Source organism: Pleurodeles waltl, chromosome 8 (genome assembly GCF_031143425.1).
Source record: "Pleurodeles waltl isolate 20211129_DDA chromosome 8, aPleWal1.hap1.20221129, whole genome shotgun sequence".
NCBI lineage: Eukaryota > Metazoa > Chordata > Amphibia > Caudata > Salamandridae > Pleurodeles > Pleurodeles waltl.
The window spans coordinates 813,185,095-813,201,441 of NC_090447.1; the positions used below are offsets into that span (position 1 = coordinate 813,185,095).

At 40.7% G+C, this 16,347-nt stretch overlaps 1 protein-coding gene across 3 annotated transcripts in view; it reads right to left on the reverse strand.

Moving 5' to 3' along the window:
- The window catches only part of CLYBL (citramalyl-CoA lyase), a 1,509,930-nt gene that overhangs the window by 177,133 nt on the left and 1,316,450 nt on the right, over positions 1-16,347 (reverse strand). For all 3 annotated transcript variants that reach the window (XM_069205075.1, XM_069205074.1, XM_069205077.1), the window contains 2 exons: positions 8,050-8,238; positions 3,201-3,302 (listed from right to left, as the gene is read on the reverse strand). In XM_069205075.1, coding sequence (XP_069061176.1) covers positions 3,201-3,302; positions 8,050-8,238 — 291 coding nt within the window. The remainder of the gene's footprint in view (positions 1-3,200; positions 3,303-8,049; positions 8,239-16,347) is intronic.

Below are 16,347 nucleotides of genomic sequence, written 5' to 3' on the forward strand. Positions count from 1 at the left end.
AAGCTGTTTGGGTTTGTGTTGTTTGTGGCTGGTAAGTGGGTGGAGGCAAGAATGGTCCTTTATTGGTATTGCCAATGATTGTTTGATGAGGAGTTTGATAATAGAGTGTTTCAGGATGGACAGACGTAGGCAGGTTTGTAGGGATACTTTTATGAATGTGGTCAAAAATGAGGGCAGAGCTGTCTGCTCCAAGGAGAAGTACAGTGCCTACTCTCATGTTTTTACCTTGCCAATTAACAATGTTTTTAAAGGATTGTGTAATGCTTGTATTCTCAGGATGATAGCTGTGGTTCATGGGGGTTGGGAAATTGTACATTCATGAAAAAGAGTTTGTATGGAGCGTCAACTATGTCCATGTCTTTTCCTCAGAAGCTGTTTTTTTTCAGAGAAAAAAGGATAAAGAATACCCTTTAGGAAGAGAAATACATGGATGGTGGGAGTAATATTTTACACCCCTGCACCAGATTTATGCTCTTCCTGTCTTCATTTATGCTGATAATCCAATAATCTGGGCTTCCTGCCTCACTGTCTAATGAAACCGTGAGTATCTGTGTCTCATGACTGAAACTACAGAAACAAGCACTGGCAAAGCAAATACTTCACACTTTTGTGACCTCTTGGCTTTACCAATGCTTGTCAAAAAAGCAAAACGTTTTTTTGCCAAGCTTTATAGCATTGGCAAAAAAAAAGAAAACAAACATTAAGCTCCTCCCCGTGCATGAGGGCCTACAGCGTCATGAGGGAATGCGGACGTGTCATTCAGTAGGTGTGTACATGTGTCACCACAGATGTGCATACCTTGAATTAATCTTAATCACTGGTAATCACTTGGGCTGCATCCCGGTCCACCATTATTTTGCACATCATGCCACCTAAGTTTGGACCCAGCTATGTGCAAAGATGCCTTGTCCCTGCCCTAATGGGAACAGCCCATCCAAAGTGCCAAGCCAGGCCCTTCTTAAGCCGGAACGCAAGCAACCTAGGACCGGTTACGCCCTACTTAGAGCTCATCTTTCAGGTATAGCTTGGTTCCAGTGATACAGTGTGAACGGAACCAACGTCTGAGCATATTTGTCCCTCCTAGGGTAACACACTAAATTATTTTTAATAGTGGTGGATGGAATGCTTGAGTTAACCTCAGCCACTGCTAATTACTTGGTGCCACATCCCAGTCCATCATTATATTGCATATCATGTCACTTCAGTTTGGACCCAGCTATATGCAAAACAAAGGCAACCTACAGTTCTGATACATGTTTTAAGAACTTTGCATTTGATTCTAAGCTTCTTTGGATGAGAAACAATTCCTTTCCTGAACCATCCTAAGCTCAAAGAAGACCTAAAGGATGGAAATATTTCAGGGTGACAAGATGTCCTCGCTTAACAGGAAAAAAGCAGACTCTTGTTGTGAGAAAACTCCAGTTAGAGATTTGTTTGGAGAAACAGTTTATAGAGGGAGGACTGCTTCCTTGTTTGAAATCGTTTTACCATCAAATTCAAAGAGACTGATTGAATTTTGCCCAAGAAACTGATTAGTTTTATATCTCAGCATCCTCACAAAACTAAATCCTGTGTTAAAATCCACATATTCCTTGTGGTTCTTCATAGAGACTGGCTGTATCTTGTGTCAGCTCGGTACATGACCACTGAATCAATAAACCTTCAGATACGGACAAGTATTGACAGACACTGTGAATCCTGTGTGAGGTGTACCACAACTCACATATCTTTATTGTTGACTACCTTGTGAGACCTGCAATCTGCTACACTTCCATCACAGGTCAGGTTGTGAACAGTGGCATCCGTGCACGCTCGGACGGGGATAAAGATGCATATTGAGGAGATTTCTCCTTATAATCTCAAAACCAATGCACATATTATTCCTCACACAAACGTTTTGGCAATCCAGTGATAGAGAATTAAACAACATGTAAGGTTTAAGAGCTTGATATGTCCATCTCTCCTTAACATTATGTCCCTCCCAGGTGCATACAGTATAATGTGTGAAGACCATTCACTCACATACTCACACACCAAGGGGGGCTCTCACTGAACAGCTCCTGCAGGTATTTGTTGTCCTATGTCTGCTGATCTCAGGTTGTATCATCCTTTTTGAGCTCACAAGCAACTGTGAGAGTGGCTTAAAGAGGCTCTACTGAGGGGCACTGATAAGCAGGAAAACTCCTTAAATGCCTGCTCCAATAGTTAGTAAAGTGTATTTTACAGGATGCAGTAATGTAAATTAAGACTCATTAGATCGGCTGCCATAAACTAGGCACTAAAGACGGTCACATCCCATTTTGTGCTTCTAAATGATGTGATACTTCAAATGGTAATAAGTGAATGTGCATCATCTGCAATTTCCTTGGATTTGTTTGTTTATTGTGTGTTGGCTTTCCTCTCATCTTTGGTAGGAACACAGCACCGTGTGGAGGGGGCTTTTCAAACGTCTAATACATTTCAAACCACTTGTCACAAGGAGCACTTTTCAGAGTGAGGCAGTATACAGTAACTTATTGTACATGGCCTCAGCACACTTGAGCCAGGGAGGCCGGCTCTGTCACCTGCGCGAGCGTGAGCTTTGACCCCACTGCAATCCAACAAAGGCAAGCTTAGGCGAGTCAGGTGTGACCAGCCGTCTTGTTATGATGAAAAGACACACAATGTATATTAATCTATGGCTGACATGTTGGTCCTCTCCAAGAAAGTTGCTGAGTAGGAAAAGGTGGACGCAGGTATTTGAAATGGTTTTAATTTAAACACAAACGGGACTGAAGTACTGTCCAGGAAGGAGCAAAACAAGACCTTGATTTCCATGTACGTGCCCCTGTTATATTTGCCACAGAGTATAACAAGACGAAAACAAAAGAGGCCTCTTTGTGTCCGGCAAGAAGCGTTGTTGAAGAACCCCTGATGCACCTGTCAAACTTTTATAAGTCAATAGACAAGAACAAATGGTAGGTGGCAGATGTGTGTTTGGGTTTGTCCAGTTCTGCCAATTTTCACAGATTCGCACTGCAAAGAATAGACTAGATTCTGTGGACAGACGTATCATGCAAAAGTGGCAATGAAGCTGTTTTACAGTTGAAAAATAAAAAGTAGATTGTTTTACTTGTGTGAATGTAAGTAAGACACATATGTGCATACCAACACACACACACATACATACTTGCGGGGCTTTCTTTAAAAGGGGTTCCTACCTTGAAATTAAGCAATCCAATTGCAGTCTCCACAAAAGTGATTAAATGAATAGGATCTTGAAGGGTTCGTCCTTGTGAGTAACGGGAAAACGTTTCTGCAAGCTGGGGACAAAGCACAGGACATTTCAGACAAAATAAGATGCCACTTTCACAGGCTGGTTGATCATAGAGATGCCTCGAATAAACAGTCTTGCAACCCTAAACTCGACACATCAATTACAACCCCTCACAGTACAAGCAAACACTGGCCCTGTCAAAGGGACATGTGTGCCTAGGGCTTCCCAGAAAGGCCTGCTGCAACTATCTAAGGCTTGCTGCCATGAATATTTGCTGTGCACCGTCTACAAATGACAAGTCAAATGTAAATCCAACGGCACTAAAAAACAGGGGGTAATCTGGCCTGATGTTCTGTTTGCTTCCTGACAAATCACTTACACGTCTGAACCAGCAAAGCCGCCTTCTTCCCAGCCATCCTGCTACTCACTAGTGCGCCATGCTCCCTTTTGTTCTACGGTCTTTTCTTCACATTTTTAGTTTACCTAAGAAAGCCTTAAAAGGAACTTTTAATTCTTTGAAGACCAAAGATTTCCATTTTTTTTCCACCATGAGACCCTTTCACAGCCAGCTCTGAGCTGCCAGTGGGGTAGCCCAAATTCCAAAATCTATCAGACTGGAAACATACAAAAGCTTTTTGCACAGATTTTCTTTTTTATGGCTGAAAGAAACTCCCTCCTCTTTCAGATCATGCATCAGCAATGTTTGTCCAGATAGGACAATGCGTGGGAGATTAAAAAAAATGACAAAATCTCTCTATCGTAAGTAAGATGAAGATTTTATTTCAATAAAGAAATTGCAAAATAACACGATCGACCATTTTAGTTTTATGGAATCGTGAACCCTTGATAGATATCAAAGGAAAGGGAAATTTTAATCATCTCTCTATTCAATCTCAGTTGGTTAAATCATATCTGAGAGATTTGCATAAATATAAACCATCAAAGACTTTTTTTATCTTCAAAGGGGGTTTCAAGACCCTATAAGCTTTGTACTGTAATCATCACAGGTCACCACCCTGCAGGAGTAAGGCTGCTATGGCAACACAAAAAACTAATGCTTAAGGCTTAGCATAATATTCTGACTAATAGAAAGGAAACTCATTTAAAAGCAGCCAGCCTATTTACCAGAAGCGGGATTAGATGTGTTATTTCCCCTTTTAGCTTCTCCCTACTGCTCTGCAACCACCTCTTTTTACCAGCCACTCCTCCACCAAAACAAGAACCATCTAATCAACTACAGTCTTCGAACACCCTCGCACAATGTGCCGTGCCTGTACAGTTAAACCACAAGCCCAACATATGTATTTGTTTCTGTAATATTTTTATGAACTACTTTTGCGCCAGCTTTTGTTGGATTGAACGGGTGGTCGGTGAAAAATACATATTTTTCTTAAGATGCCGGATTCCATTTTCTATTGTGGTAATTATGTCTTATCTATTACTTTGGTTGATTGTTTTTTTTTGTTTTGTTTTTTTTTCAATTCCACCAGCTGTAAGAGTTTTGACCACAGTAACCACACTGTCTGGGTCTAGGCAACAAAGGGGTTACAGATATACTCAAGTTCAGGAGCTGTGATGGCCTTAACCCAGTTGTCGGCTAGAGTGCATTTCAAATCGTAGTTTGCATTGTGCATTAACCTTGACTTCGTACACAAAAAACACAGAAGGGTTTATGTTCCTTCGTTCTGTTTCTCTTAATGTGTAATAATCCCAAACACAAAGGTAGCTTGTGGAGAAGTTTCAATTAATTTATCTTAAAAGGGGACAATTAAATGCTTCCGGCCTAGTAAAGCGTTCAGTTCAGCGAGGTGGAGAGAAAATAAAGAAAAAAGAAAAAAAATGCAAAACAAAGAGATTGGGGAGGAGATGAACTAGCAAGCCTCAGCAATTCTTTCAATTCCAATGCAGTTCCAATAGTGTGTTGGGAAGAATGCACACTGTTCGGGATTTGTGGGCGAATTGTGTCTCGACAAAGGAGGGAGAGCTACGCTTGTTATAGTCCAATAAGCCATGCCAGTCAAACAAGTAACCGTACCGAGGACAAAAGCAGAGCAAGAGATTCTCACACAAAAGAGAACAAGTAAGCCCATCTTTTAGTTGTGCCTTGGTTCCAAAGGTTTATGCTTCTCATAAATAAAAGTGGAGAGGAAATAAAACCGCAAAGGATGGCTGGATGGCTTACAATCCTCTTTCTTCTTCGCTGAATCCTTTACAAAAAAACAAACAAAAAAACGACCAAGTACAAAAACGCTTGCATAAAACACGTTCGACACATACTCTCTGATTAAAGCCTTAAGAGTCATAGAAACAAAAAGCCAAAAACCCACAGCCACCTGACCTCGGGTGGTGGGTTTGTGAATATGATAATCCATCCCTACGATGTAGGGTAGCTGCATGGGGGGGGGGGGGTCTGGACGGCAGGGTGGGTTCGAACACAAGTATTAATTTAGAAGTTTTTGTAGCACGCTTTAAATGCACGCGTCCCTCTCTTCGCAGACACGACCCCAGGCCGCAGAAAGGACGCCACGTCAGGCGGAGAGGCAGTAAGCCCGTGAGATATACAGCCTCGGTAATTGAATTATATTGATTCTGGTTTCCGTTTCCGGCAGGAATTTGTCGACCTGAGACACCACATAGTTGTTAAACGGCACGAATGGACCTTGTTGGGCTATTCCCACCGAGCTACGTAGCACCGGCCTCGATCTCTGGGCCTCGATCTGTGGGGTATTGGAATTACATAGGCCATTGTCTCCGGTTGTTCAACAATAATCATAGCCCCAATAAAAGATGCATTTTTTTTTATTTTTACAAGGACTGCAGACAAAAATGGGGGCACCGGGCCTTTATTGGCTTAAAGCTCACCCATGAAACAAAAACACACCTGCCACCAATTAAAACACGAAGAAATAGAGAAACTGTGCCGGAAATAATATCCGTGCTAATTAAAAGCTCTAGTTAAACGCTTCCTGTTTGCTCCCTTAGTTGCCCCCAAGGAGTGACCTTTTTATTTTTTTACGCTCTTCAGACTTGCTTTGTTTGATGCGCCGAGTGTACGTTTTCTCTCCCCTTTGTTTAAAAGCGCATTAAGTGCGTGTGCATGTGTGCAAATAGCTTCTATGTACCAGTCACCTTTGAATCTGCTATGAATGCTAATTGTCCGGCAGAGACTGAATGAGGGTAAAAACATACAAAGTGAACGATTAAGACTATATGAAGACTCTTCTCATACCAGCCTCCCAATGAACATTGATGTCAGTCCCACTCTACGTTAACACAGAAACGGATGATGATTTCAGAAATAGATGGCACTACAACAGGGTTACTAGATGAAAAACACACTATTTTCAAGCGAGCGATTCTCCAACACGGCTCCCAAAAACCGGATTTGTTTATTAATTTTTGTAACGTTTTATATAGGGCTGATCAAAACATAAATGGAAGCCTGTGGATGTGTTACATACCATGTATGTGGCTAGTTTTAACGTGGACAGTTAAGATGGTGATTTTAATCATTGTTTTATATATGGTTTTATATATACATTACCTTTACGGGCCCTTTAAGATGTTTATTTGCTTGAAATTTTGAGGGTCAGTGTGAATCATTTTTAGGAATTACACATTCGTATTTATATATATAAATATATATATATATATTTATTTATATATATATATATATATATATATATGTGTATATATATATATATATATATATATATATATATATATATATATATACGAATGTGTAATTCCTAAAAATATATATATTACCTTATTACCTACTGGCAGTCACCAGTAGGTAGTTATAGTTAAGACCTAGTAGTTTCCATAGAAAAAGCGTTTTTTGACTTGCCTATATCTTTGGCACAGTTTGACGAATCTTCACCAAGTTTGCCACAAAAAAAGTGCCCCCTAGAATCTTTTTGTGCATGGAACGTTTTGGGGTGATCTGTCAAGTGGGGGCAGAGAAAAAGGGGAGGGGGGAATGAAAAATGTGTGTTTCCCATGTTTAGTCCCATAGACTCTTTAGACAGGCCTGCAGCAAGACCCGCTAACCGTAATTACACCAAATTTGCCAGAAAGGTGGCTTTTGGTCCGTAGATGAGCTTTTATTTATTTGGTGTAAATCCATCCAGTAGTTTAGGAGACATTAAAGGAAATCTAAATTTGTATATATAGGATTGCAAATACTTCCGATCTCGTGCAGAGATCTGATTGACTGCCAACACTTTAACCATGAAGCGGTGGATGAATTAATGTATAGTAATTAAAACTACTTTACATTTTAAAAAATATAGAAATTCTCTGAAAAACAAAGGTTATAGGGATTTTATAGTTGGGAAAAATAATTAATAAAAGATAGAAATTCACTTAAAAAAACAAAGATTACAGAGAAGTTATAGTTACGCTCACATTTTAAATGTACAAAACCATAAACATTCAGCTGTTATAGTTAGCATTATCTCAAGTAACTTTAACTTGTGCTCTAAGGTAACTATAATTTGAACCCTTGCCATTCACTGCTAATTGCCCCACAAATTACAGCACTCGTGGCATCTTTGAAAACATATTTGCAGTAAAAGTTTGGAAGACAAAACTGTGTATGACGAAGGGGCGAGTTATAGTTACCTTAGGTCATGAGTTACAGTTACTTGGGCTACTTCAAACTCTAACAGGTGAATATCTATAGTTTTGTACATCCCTGTAACCTTCGGATTTTTCAGTGAATATATATATATATATCACATTTTGAGACAGTCTTGAATCAAGGCTTCAAGCACAGCATTGCCACTCACCCATTTAATTTCTTCAGCATTTTCAACCTTTGGCAACATCAGACTTGAAGGCAAGGACCTTGCTTGCAAAATAACCTCCAGGTCCTCTCTAGCAAGACTGCTAGATACTGCATTGATCCTGACACACCTTTCTGCATGGCCAAAATCAAGCTCGTCAAGGGTCTTTAATATCTGTGTCCTTGCGTCTACCTGTGGATCAAGAAGTATAACATTTAATCTGCAGGTGCTGTAAAAGTCTATTCCTAATCAACAAGAAAATATTTACAAATCAATTTTCAAATAGCGAAACATGATTGCACCAACTCTATTAAAAAATCATGTCTGTAAATGTTATTTTTGGGGCGAGCTATGTGGTGCTACAAATCTTTATAGATGAGGTGCAGGATTGTTACCCATGAATGTATTTGTGGGTTTCGATGAAGTCCCCACCTGCTTCCTGTAGGTGTTAACAGTGCTGTTCAGTTTTTATGTTTGTACAAACATCCTGGTCTATGATGAGTCCCTGGCGTTCATCCAGCATTGGTTATGTTTTAGAAACATTTTGCTGGAAGGGTCCAGCGGTACACCAGTGGCTACATCTTTAACTGATGGGGAACCCCTCATTAATGCTAAATTCATTTAAAGGATAGACTCCTCCCATTCACAATTTGTTCTGGGGCTACAGGATCAGGGACCACCAAAAAATGTTTTATCATCACTACTGCCAAACCCAGCATTTTTCAACTACCACAGTATATTTCCCATATTACTGACTGTTAGGGACGGTGTTGAAACTGTAGTCCAAAATATAGGAGGGTGAACAGAGGTTGATCTACTTCTAGGTAAGTGATGGGTGTGAAATACTGGACTCACCTGTTCTGGAACACTATCTAGATTTTGACTAGGAACATATTGCTGAGCCATATGCCCTGAATTATACATTACATGATTGTCAAAGGTGCAGGTCAAAAGAGGCCTAGTTTAGACACTCACTGTGACATTGAATATCATCTATTTTTAAAAGGGGTAGTGATGGTCATTAATGTGCAAGTTGAGGCCTAGTCGCTTGACTTGCTGCTGGGATTTATTTATACAATGATCCTGTTACACACCAGTATGTACATTTTATTGTATACGGTTAATTAAAACCTTTAAATTTTTACTAGCATTAAAAGCAACGTAGAGTTAAAAATGAAAGTGCCAGTGCATAAAAAGAATTACATAGTGAATACAGTAAAAGCATCAGTGCAGAACAATCGAGAATACCATCAATCGAAATTCACCGGGCAGAAGGAGCATTTGACACTTTTTTAAATAGAAACACCCACCTCTGACCTGTTAAATGGGCAGGGTAACTTGCAAGTGCAGATGCATAAAAACAGCAGTTGTTTGTTCATTAAAACAGGCAACATTAGCTTTGCGAAGCGCTAGATTTGTACTGAGCAGCAAGTTGATTAAAACCTGCACCTTCAGAAAGCAATCACAGTAAAACTCTATCCTGGACATAGACACACAAGTGACAGCTTTCAACATAGCTACCCAAAAGGAGGAAGCTCATAAAGTGCTGGTAAAGTGCATGAGCGATAGGCTTAACAGAGACAGGTTATCTGGAGGGCATAATGGATGGGGAAGCAGGACCACCCGATGAGCTTCCTAGGCCACCTAACCTTTTGTATTCAAAAATGGCAGATTTGGTCCACCTGTCTAAGGTAGTATTGTCAGCTTTGAGGGCTGGTGTAAAGACCTGCTAGCAGGTATGTACTCCAAAAGTGTTCCACTCGCTCCAGAGACGCTCGGCCAAGAGAGCTGGGTAGGGGCACAGGACATGCTCAAAGGATTCAATGCACTTGCCACAGCCCCTACAGTTAGTCCCCTCCGTGGGGCAACACTAGTAAGTTAGATGCTTCAGGAATAGCTACTCCCCCAACCTAAGGGCCATCAATATTAATTTCAGATGGTTGGAGTAAGTGCAGGTGAGGTATGTGGAGGAAAATGCAGGCTGGTATGAGTTGATAACTGATGATTCCTGCTAGCGGGTGGCTAGTGTGGCTCTGTCCGAGTGGCAGCACCAGAGATGGACGCATTTTTTGATGGCCAATTTAAATGCTGATTGACTCTACACACCAGGTTTTTTACATTTCTACACTTATCAATATAAGGAGTACCTCCCTCAGCTGAATGTTGACCAGTCCCTTGAGGGTTACAGACAGGGTGGCAGATATGATTTTTATAAAAACTCTCAAGATGCATACTGAAAATTGTTTAAGGCAGGATGTAGACCTAACATTTTATGACCAGAATACTGCACCTATATAGGTAATTCGCCAGTAGCTAAGCTAATGTCTGTTCATGGCCATTTGTTACACTAGACACAGTTCCAAGGAGGGTCTGCATTAGTACTGAAGCACAACTTTCTTTTTTAGCATTTGAAAAACACATTAGGAATAGGTATAAGGCGCCTGTAATTACAGTGTGTAGCCTGTAGGCCACGTCAACAGTAAAATACTGTTTTGAAATATATAATGATTTCAATATGTTTAGATACCTTTCACCTTTGCCACTTAAACTGTACATAGTAAAGTATGACTGTGCTACTACACCTTACATTTTTAGAGCTATGTAAATGCATGCATATCATACCATGGAGTAATGTGGTTCAAAAGGGCTATTAATTAATAATATATAGTTGAAACTTTGAGGCGGCAAGTAATTCTGAAACAGATCTACACCAGGTGGAGCATCTGTTATATTTTGAGGATTTCTTTAAAACAGAAGAGTTCAGATTTTCTGAATGCAAAGGTGAGCAGGAGCTCTACACACTAATGTATAAACAGGCACTGGTGATAGGTGAGGCGTTAGACATCCATGCAATGCTAAATGTGCGCCAGTGGTTTTAGGTGGTGGGAACTAGCACTTATTATTGGGAACCAGGACTTATTTTTCATAATCAAACTTGGACCAAGAGCAAGAGAGGGAAAGACAGAAAAGGTAGAAAGAAGATAAATATGGGAAACCGTGACAAAGGGAGAAAGTAGAGATGATCGAGAACCTGCAAGTGTGAAATAAGGAGACAGAAAGTGAAAAGAGGTGGAAGAAAAAACATACAGCATTTCAACAGCATTGTTAATGGGCAATCTCAGCATTCAACAACGCTAGTGATCGGCCCATTGCACTTTCTCTTTTTACAAATTAAGTACTGCCTACATTATTAGAAATGCCTTAATTTTTACTATGCGATCCACACATGTAGTTTGAGTACATCTCCAGCATGACCTATATGGCGAGGCCAACATTTAAAAGTCATACGTGCGGAATCCTGCGTATGTTAAGCAAAATACATAATCTGCTCCCCCAGACATCAAGGAGGCTAGTAGTCCAGGCACTCATCCTCTCCCACCTGGATTATGGTAACTCGCTCTACTTGAATGCACCCAAGGCAGTCATCCAAAAATTGCAGTTCATGCAAAATGGAGTAGCATGTGCTTTGCTGGAGATTCCCAGACAGACTTCAGCCAGACAAGATCTGGCAATCCTCCACTGGCTCCCAGTTGGCCAAAGAATCAAAGTCAAAGCCTTGTGCACTGCACACAGAGCCATTCGTATGCAAGGACCTGCCATCTCATGCCAGCTGGCCGCCCCCTAAATCCCCAATAGGGTCCTAAGATTCAGCAATGAACACTGGGCCACTGTTCCCCCGATTAGAAGAGCTGGAAGTGGGGGACAGTCCTTTAGCTTCAATGCTGCCAAACTCTGGAACTTCCTACCCCGACCTTGAGGATAACTGACGACGAGCTGTCCTTCCAAAAACTTCTCAAGCAGTGTCTATTCGAGAACTAACCCCAGACTGAGTAACCTTTGTGGTCAGTGCCCCAGTATCACTCAACCAGTGCTGGGATGCCTACGATCACCATGTGCTCCACAAATATAAGTGGTATAGTATAATCAAGTCTCATTGAGGATCATAAGACTCCATTGGGAAATATTTTCTGAAAAGGAATGCTTTGAACTATTTCATGCACATGGAGATACCTTCATTCTACATATATACTCTAAGTGATCTGGAATTTCTTCATCACCAGTCTCCCCACTCAGCACCCTGGAGTGTCCTCATGTTCCTATGCTCAGTGGTTCTTGGTGAAGGCCTTCCCTCACCTCAGTGATGCAAAAACAAGAGAGTGCCACCAGGGTGAATTTCAGTTCTGCGGCTTAAGAGCTTCACATGAAGGGAGATGGGCTCTTTCAACATCTGATTACTTTTTGCTTTGGTGGTTTCAGGTGATGGTGGTTTAGGTATGTAAAGTGTGAGTACCAGTGCTTAATTTGAGCCTGTAGACGCAGAAGTGGAGCACCACACTCACTCACTCTTGGGTCTTGACAATTATTTAAACTCAAGATGACTTTGAACCAGAACAGGAGCCAGAAAAATACAAAAGGGTGAAATCCGGTGAGAAATGGAGAAGGCTGGGGTGAAGAAAGAAGGTGCAGGAGTGAGGCAGAGGGGGAGAGAGAATCTGGCGCCGGATTAAAAGGCAGAAGGTGGAATCATGACTATAAAGCCTTGGTTTTCGGCACCCGACCTTCTTTCTGGAGGGCCAGCAGCACCTTCTGAGCAAAAGTGTGGGCCCCGGCACTTATAAATCTGCAAATTAGGCACTGGCGAGTACTTTCTGAAACAGCGAGGTTCTTTTTGCAGTTAGCTCAGATAATTATACTGGGTGACTGCAGAGGTTATGTAAAAGAGTAAGGCTGAGCGGGCAGTCAGTGAAAAAGACACTTGAAGCGGCTCGATGTTGATGCATTGGCATTCATTAAAGCAGTGCTTAATTTGTAAATAAAAAGGTGCCGGTGCTGAGTGAAGCAGAAAAAGAAAGACTAACAAACATTCATATATTATGTAACCAAATCGTATAAGGCAATGTGATTTTAGCAAACAAAAATAATTCATGTAGGAAAATGTGCCCACGAGGTAGTTCGCCATTATTATAAACAAGCTTAATTAATCATGAAGAATCGACAATGTAGTAATCCGTCATAAATTGCAGATGTATTCTATGATTTTCTTGTTGAAACTGTTATATGCTTAGCTCAAATTTAGCAGAGGCTTTGGCCTAGTTGCCTGGTCTCAAATTTAACTGCGTGGTTTTCACTTGTATTAAAAAAAACGTATTTTAAACTTTAAGGCTGTATTTTTCCAGTAGAGTGACTAATACACTTATCTCAAGGTTTCGTGCTAGGCAAGTTTCATCCCCTTTGAAGCAAGGTCAGTTTCTGCAGGTGCAGACAATAAAGACACTGATACAGAAATAATTGGCAAACTTTGTTGCTACTTGTGTTCCAAAACTCCAAGGACGCTTTATGCATAAATGAGTGCTAAGAGAAAGACACTATTCATTGGTCAGAGAGAAACCACCCTATGAACCCTCCAATGGAAGACCCTGAAGAATTTGGAACGTTTTCTTACTTAAACCCATCGGACAAAGAGAAGTCAGCCATTGTCTTTGATGCCATTTTGAAGCCAGATTCAAGACGCCATTTTAAATGACACTTTGATGCCTTTTCTCTGTCCCAGAGAAAGAGACTTTAAGAATTCTCACCCTAGAGACTTTAACTTTAATTTTGCCCCGTCTTCTCCATGCAATAACTTTTGCCCCATTTTCCTTGCTGCCGCAAGGAAATTTGCTTTAACTTTGCCCCTTTGAAATCTGCCCCATGCTGATCGAACCGGTGCCTGAAGGACGAAGACTTTTCCTTGAATGCTGATTGTATTTGGTAATTATAAAAGGATAATTGTATTATGCATTGTGTTTTCCTTCTTAGGTACCAACTGCTTATTTTGACAGAGCCCAAGCTAGAAGTTTTCTAAATTTGTGTTGACTAAATTCGTTTTTGCATGAAGCCCCACATGCCAATGCTAATCAGAGGTTAGTTGAGGTATTCATTTGATGCACCATGCTAAATTGAAATCTTGTTATGCTGACCGATGTATGCAATTAGTCAAATTCAGTTACTCTTATTAGTGATTTGCATTGCTATAACTGAGTGCATTATAATCCAAATTTTGCGTAGATGGCGTTTCTTCCGTCGCTATGGACAGCTAGTAATGTTCGTATATGTATACCATTTGATTTTGAGACTTACTTATATTGTATTAGCTTTGTTAATATAGGGAAATAAACTCATTAACCTTTAATAAACAGGTGTGGTTATTCATGACTGAAAGGTCATGGTGTGTCTAATTACTGATTTCCTGTTACACTAATTTGTTGTTTGATTACTAATTGAGTATTGGTCATTGATTATAAATGGTTATTGATTATTGATTTGAGGGATCCGACTATTCTTGGATGAGGAGAACTCAACCCGGCCAAAAGGTTCACCGACCTCCGGCGTGTCCAAGTATAAGTAATTTATAAGGACTGGTAGAGAGATTGATGGTTTAGCCCTTTGGGACCCCATCCGAACAATAGACGGATTCAAGCTAGAATTTTCTTTGATAAAACAAGTTGGAGAGATGATGATGCCCTAAATCCCCAATGACTTTCCCCGGAATCTCGGAGATGGCGAATGGAGGAAATGGAGGTGTGAGAATGTTTTCGGTGTTTCTAGTGATAGTATGAGTGAAGTTAGGGTTTCGCGCTTGCACAGCTTATGCCGCAGATGAATTGTGAAGTTTCCGAGGATTTTAGGGGGTTACGAACTCCAATCAAAATTTTAGAGGAGTGATACTCCAAAGTGTGAGAGTAGGGAAGTCGTCGAACTTCATATGAGTGTAGCGCTTTGTGCAGAAAAATTGTCCACGTGGTTGTTGATGTTGAGACGGGCCCTGCGAGGTCAAGAGGCTCCGGAGTATGTTGAAAAGTGTATGAGACACTTGATTGATGTTGTAATCTGTTCGGTTTAATAGGTTGATCGGGCGTGGTCAATGAGTCAGTATAAATATCAGTCTGAATATTGAAGAATGAAAGATTTTTTTTTTTCGACTTTGAGATTTGACGAATTCTAAGGTGCACTAGAATAGTTCATTGATCAGTTGAGAGCAAAGTTTGCGGGTCAAATTTTGTTTGCGAAAGTGGAAATCGAGAAAGATGGAATAACTGCAGAGACTAGTGAAAAATCCCTAAGGTTTCTGAAGCGATTGTATTACCTTCCTGTAGTAAACCGACAGATTTGTTTTCTTCTTTTTGGTTAGTGCTCGCGATATATTGCAGAAATTAGTTTTGGGTGAAGCTGAATGAAGGAGGACAAGCCGCAAGACCTTGTCAGCCGCAGTGTGTGAGTGTGACGTCACTAGGAGTCACGCTGGGATAGGTTGGTTGTTGAGAAGGGTCGCACACGGATTGGACGCAGTCCGTGAAGCGCAATTGGTGGGGAAAGGCATGCGAAGAGTATTCTCGGAATTAAAGTCACTTATTGATTACATTTTGAGAAAATAAAAGACGGAAAGATGAAATTTTTCAAAGCACTTAAGAGTGCCTTAAGGGGAGATGTATATATTAAAGCAAATGTAGGAGAAGAAACACCGCCTGAGGGTACACCAGCTTACTTCGTGATTGAAGAAAAGGGTGTCGCACCATGTCTTTGGTTAAAGCAATGGTGTAAATTAACAGAAAAGCATGGAAGTTTAGCGTTTCCCATCCATGGGACGTTTAACCTAAGAATCTTGGGGAATCTAAGATTTGCGCTATATGACATGAAAATACCTCCAAGACCAGCACAGTTTGAAGCATTAGCAATTTGGGAACAAATGGCTAGAAGGCAACTACAAAACAAATTTGAGACAAGAGTGAGAAAAGTAGAAAAGACACTAGCGGATGCTAGATGGGATAGTACTCAAAAGGTATGGAGATCAGATATATTGCAGGGAATTAAATTGTTTCCAGCAATTACTGACGAAGCAGAGATGGAAGGAAAGAAAGCTACCTATAAAACGAACAGGAGTCCGTCCAGAGATAGAGAAAACAATAGAAACTCGAAAAGGTCAGACGAATTGGACGATGAGGAGTTCATTCTGCAATTGCTAAATGACCGCCCACCACTATATGTGGAAAACGAAAATGGCCCAAGCACTAGTACTGCCCCTCCAGAACCAATACAGGATACTGTAGCCCCGAATTTGAGAATATTGTAGAGGCAAAGTAGTCCCGATATGCCTTTTACACCAGAAGTACCACAAGTTCAGAGAATATATCCTGACGTGGCTAAACTGAAACCTGTCAATGATTATCAGCCACACGTTCAAAGGCGCTATTATGATGAGCATAATTTGGAAATGACTTCTAATTTAATGGTGCAGGGAGGACAGAATTACCAAAGACTGAC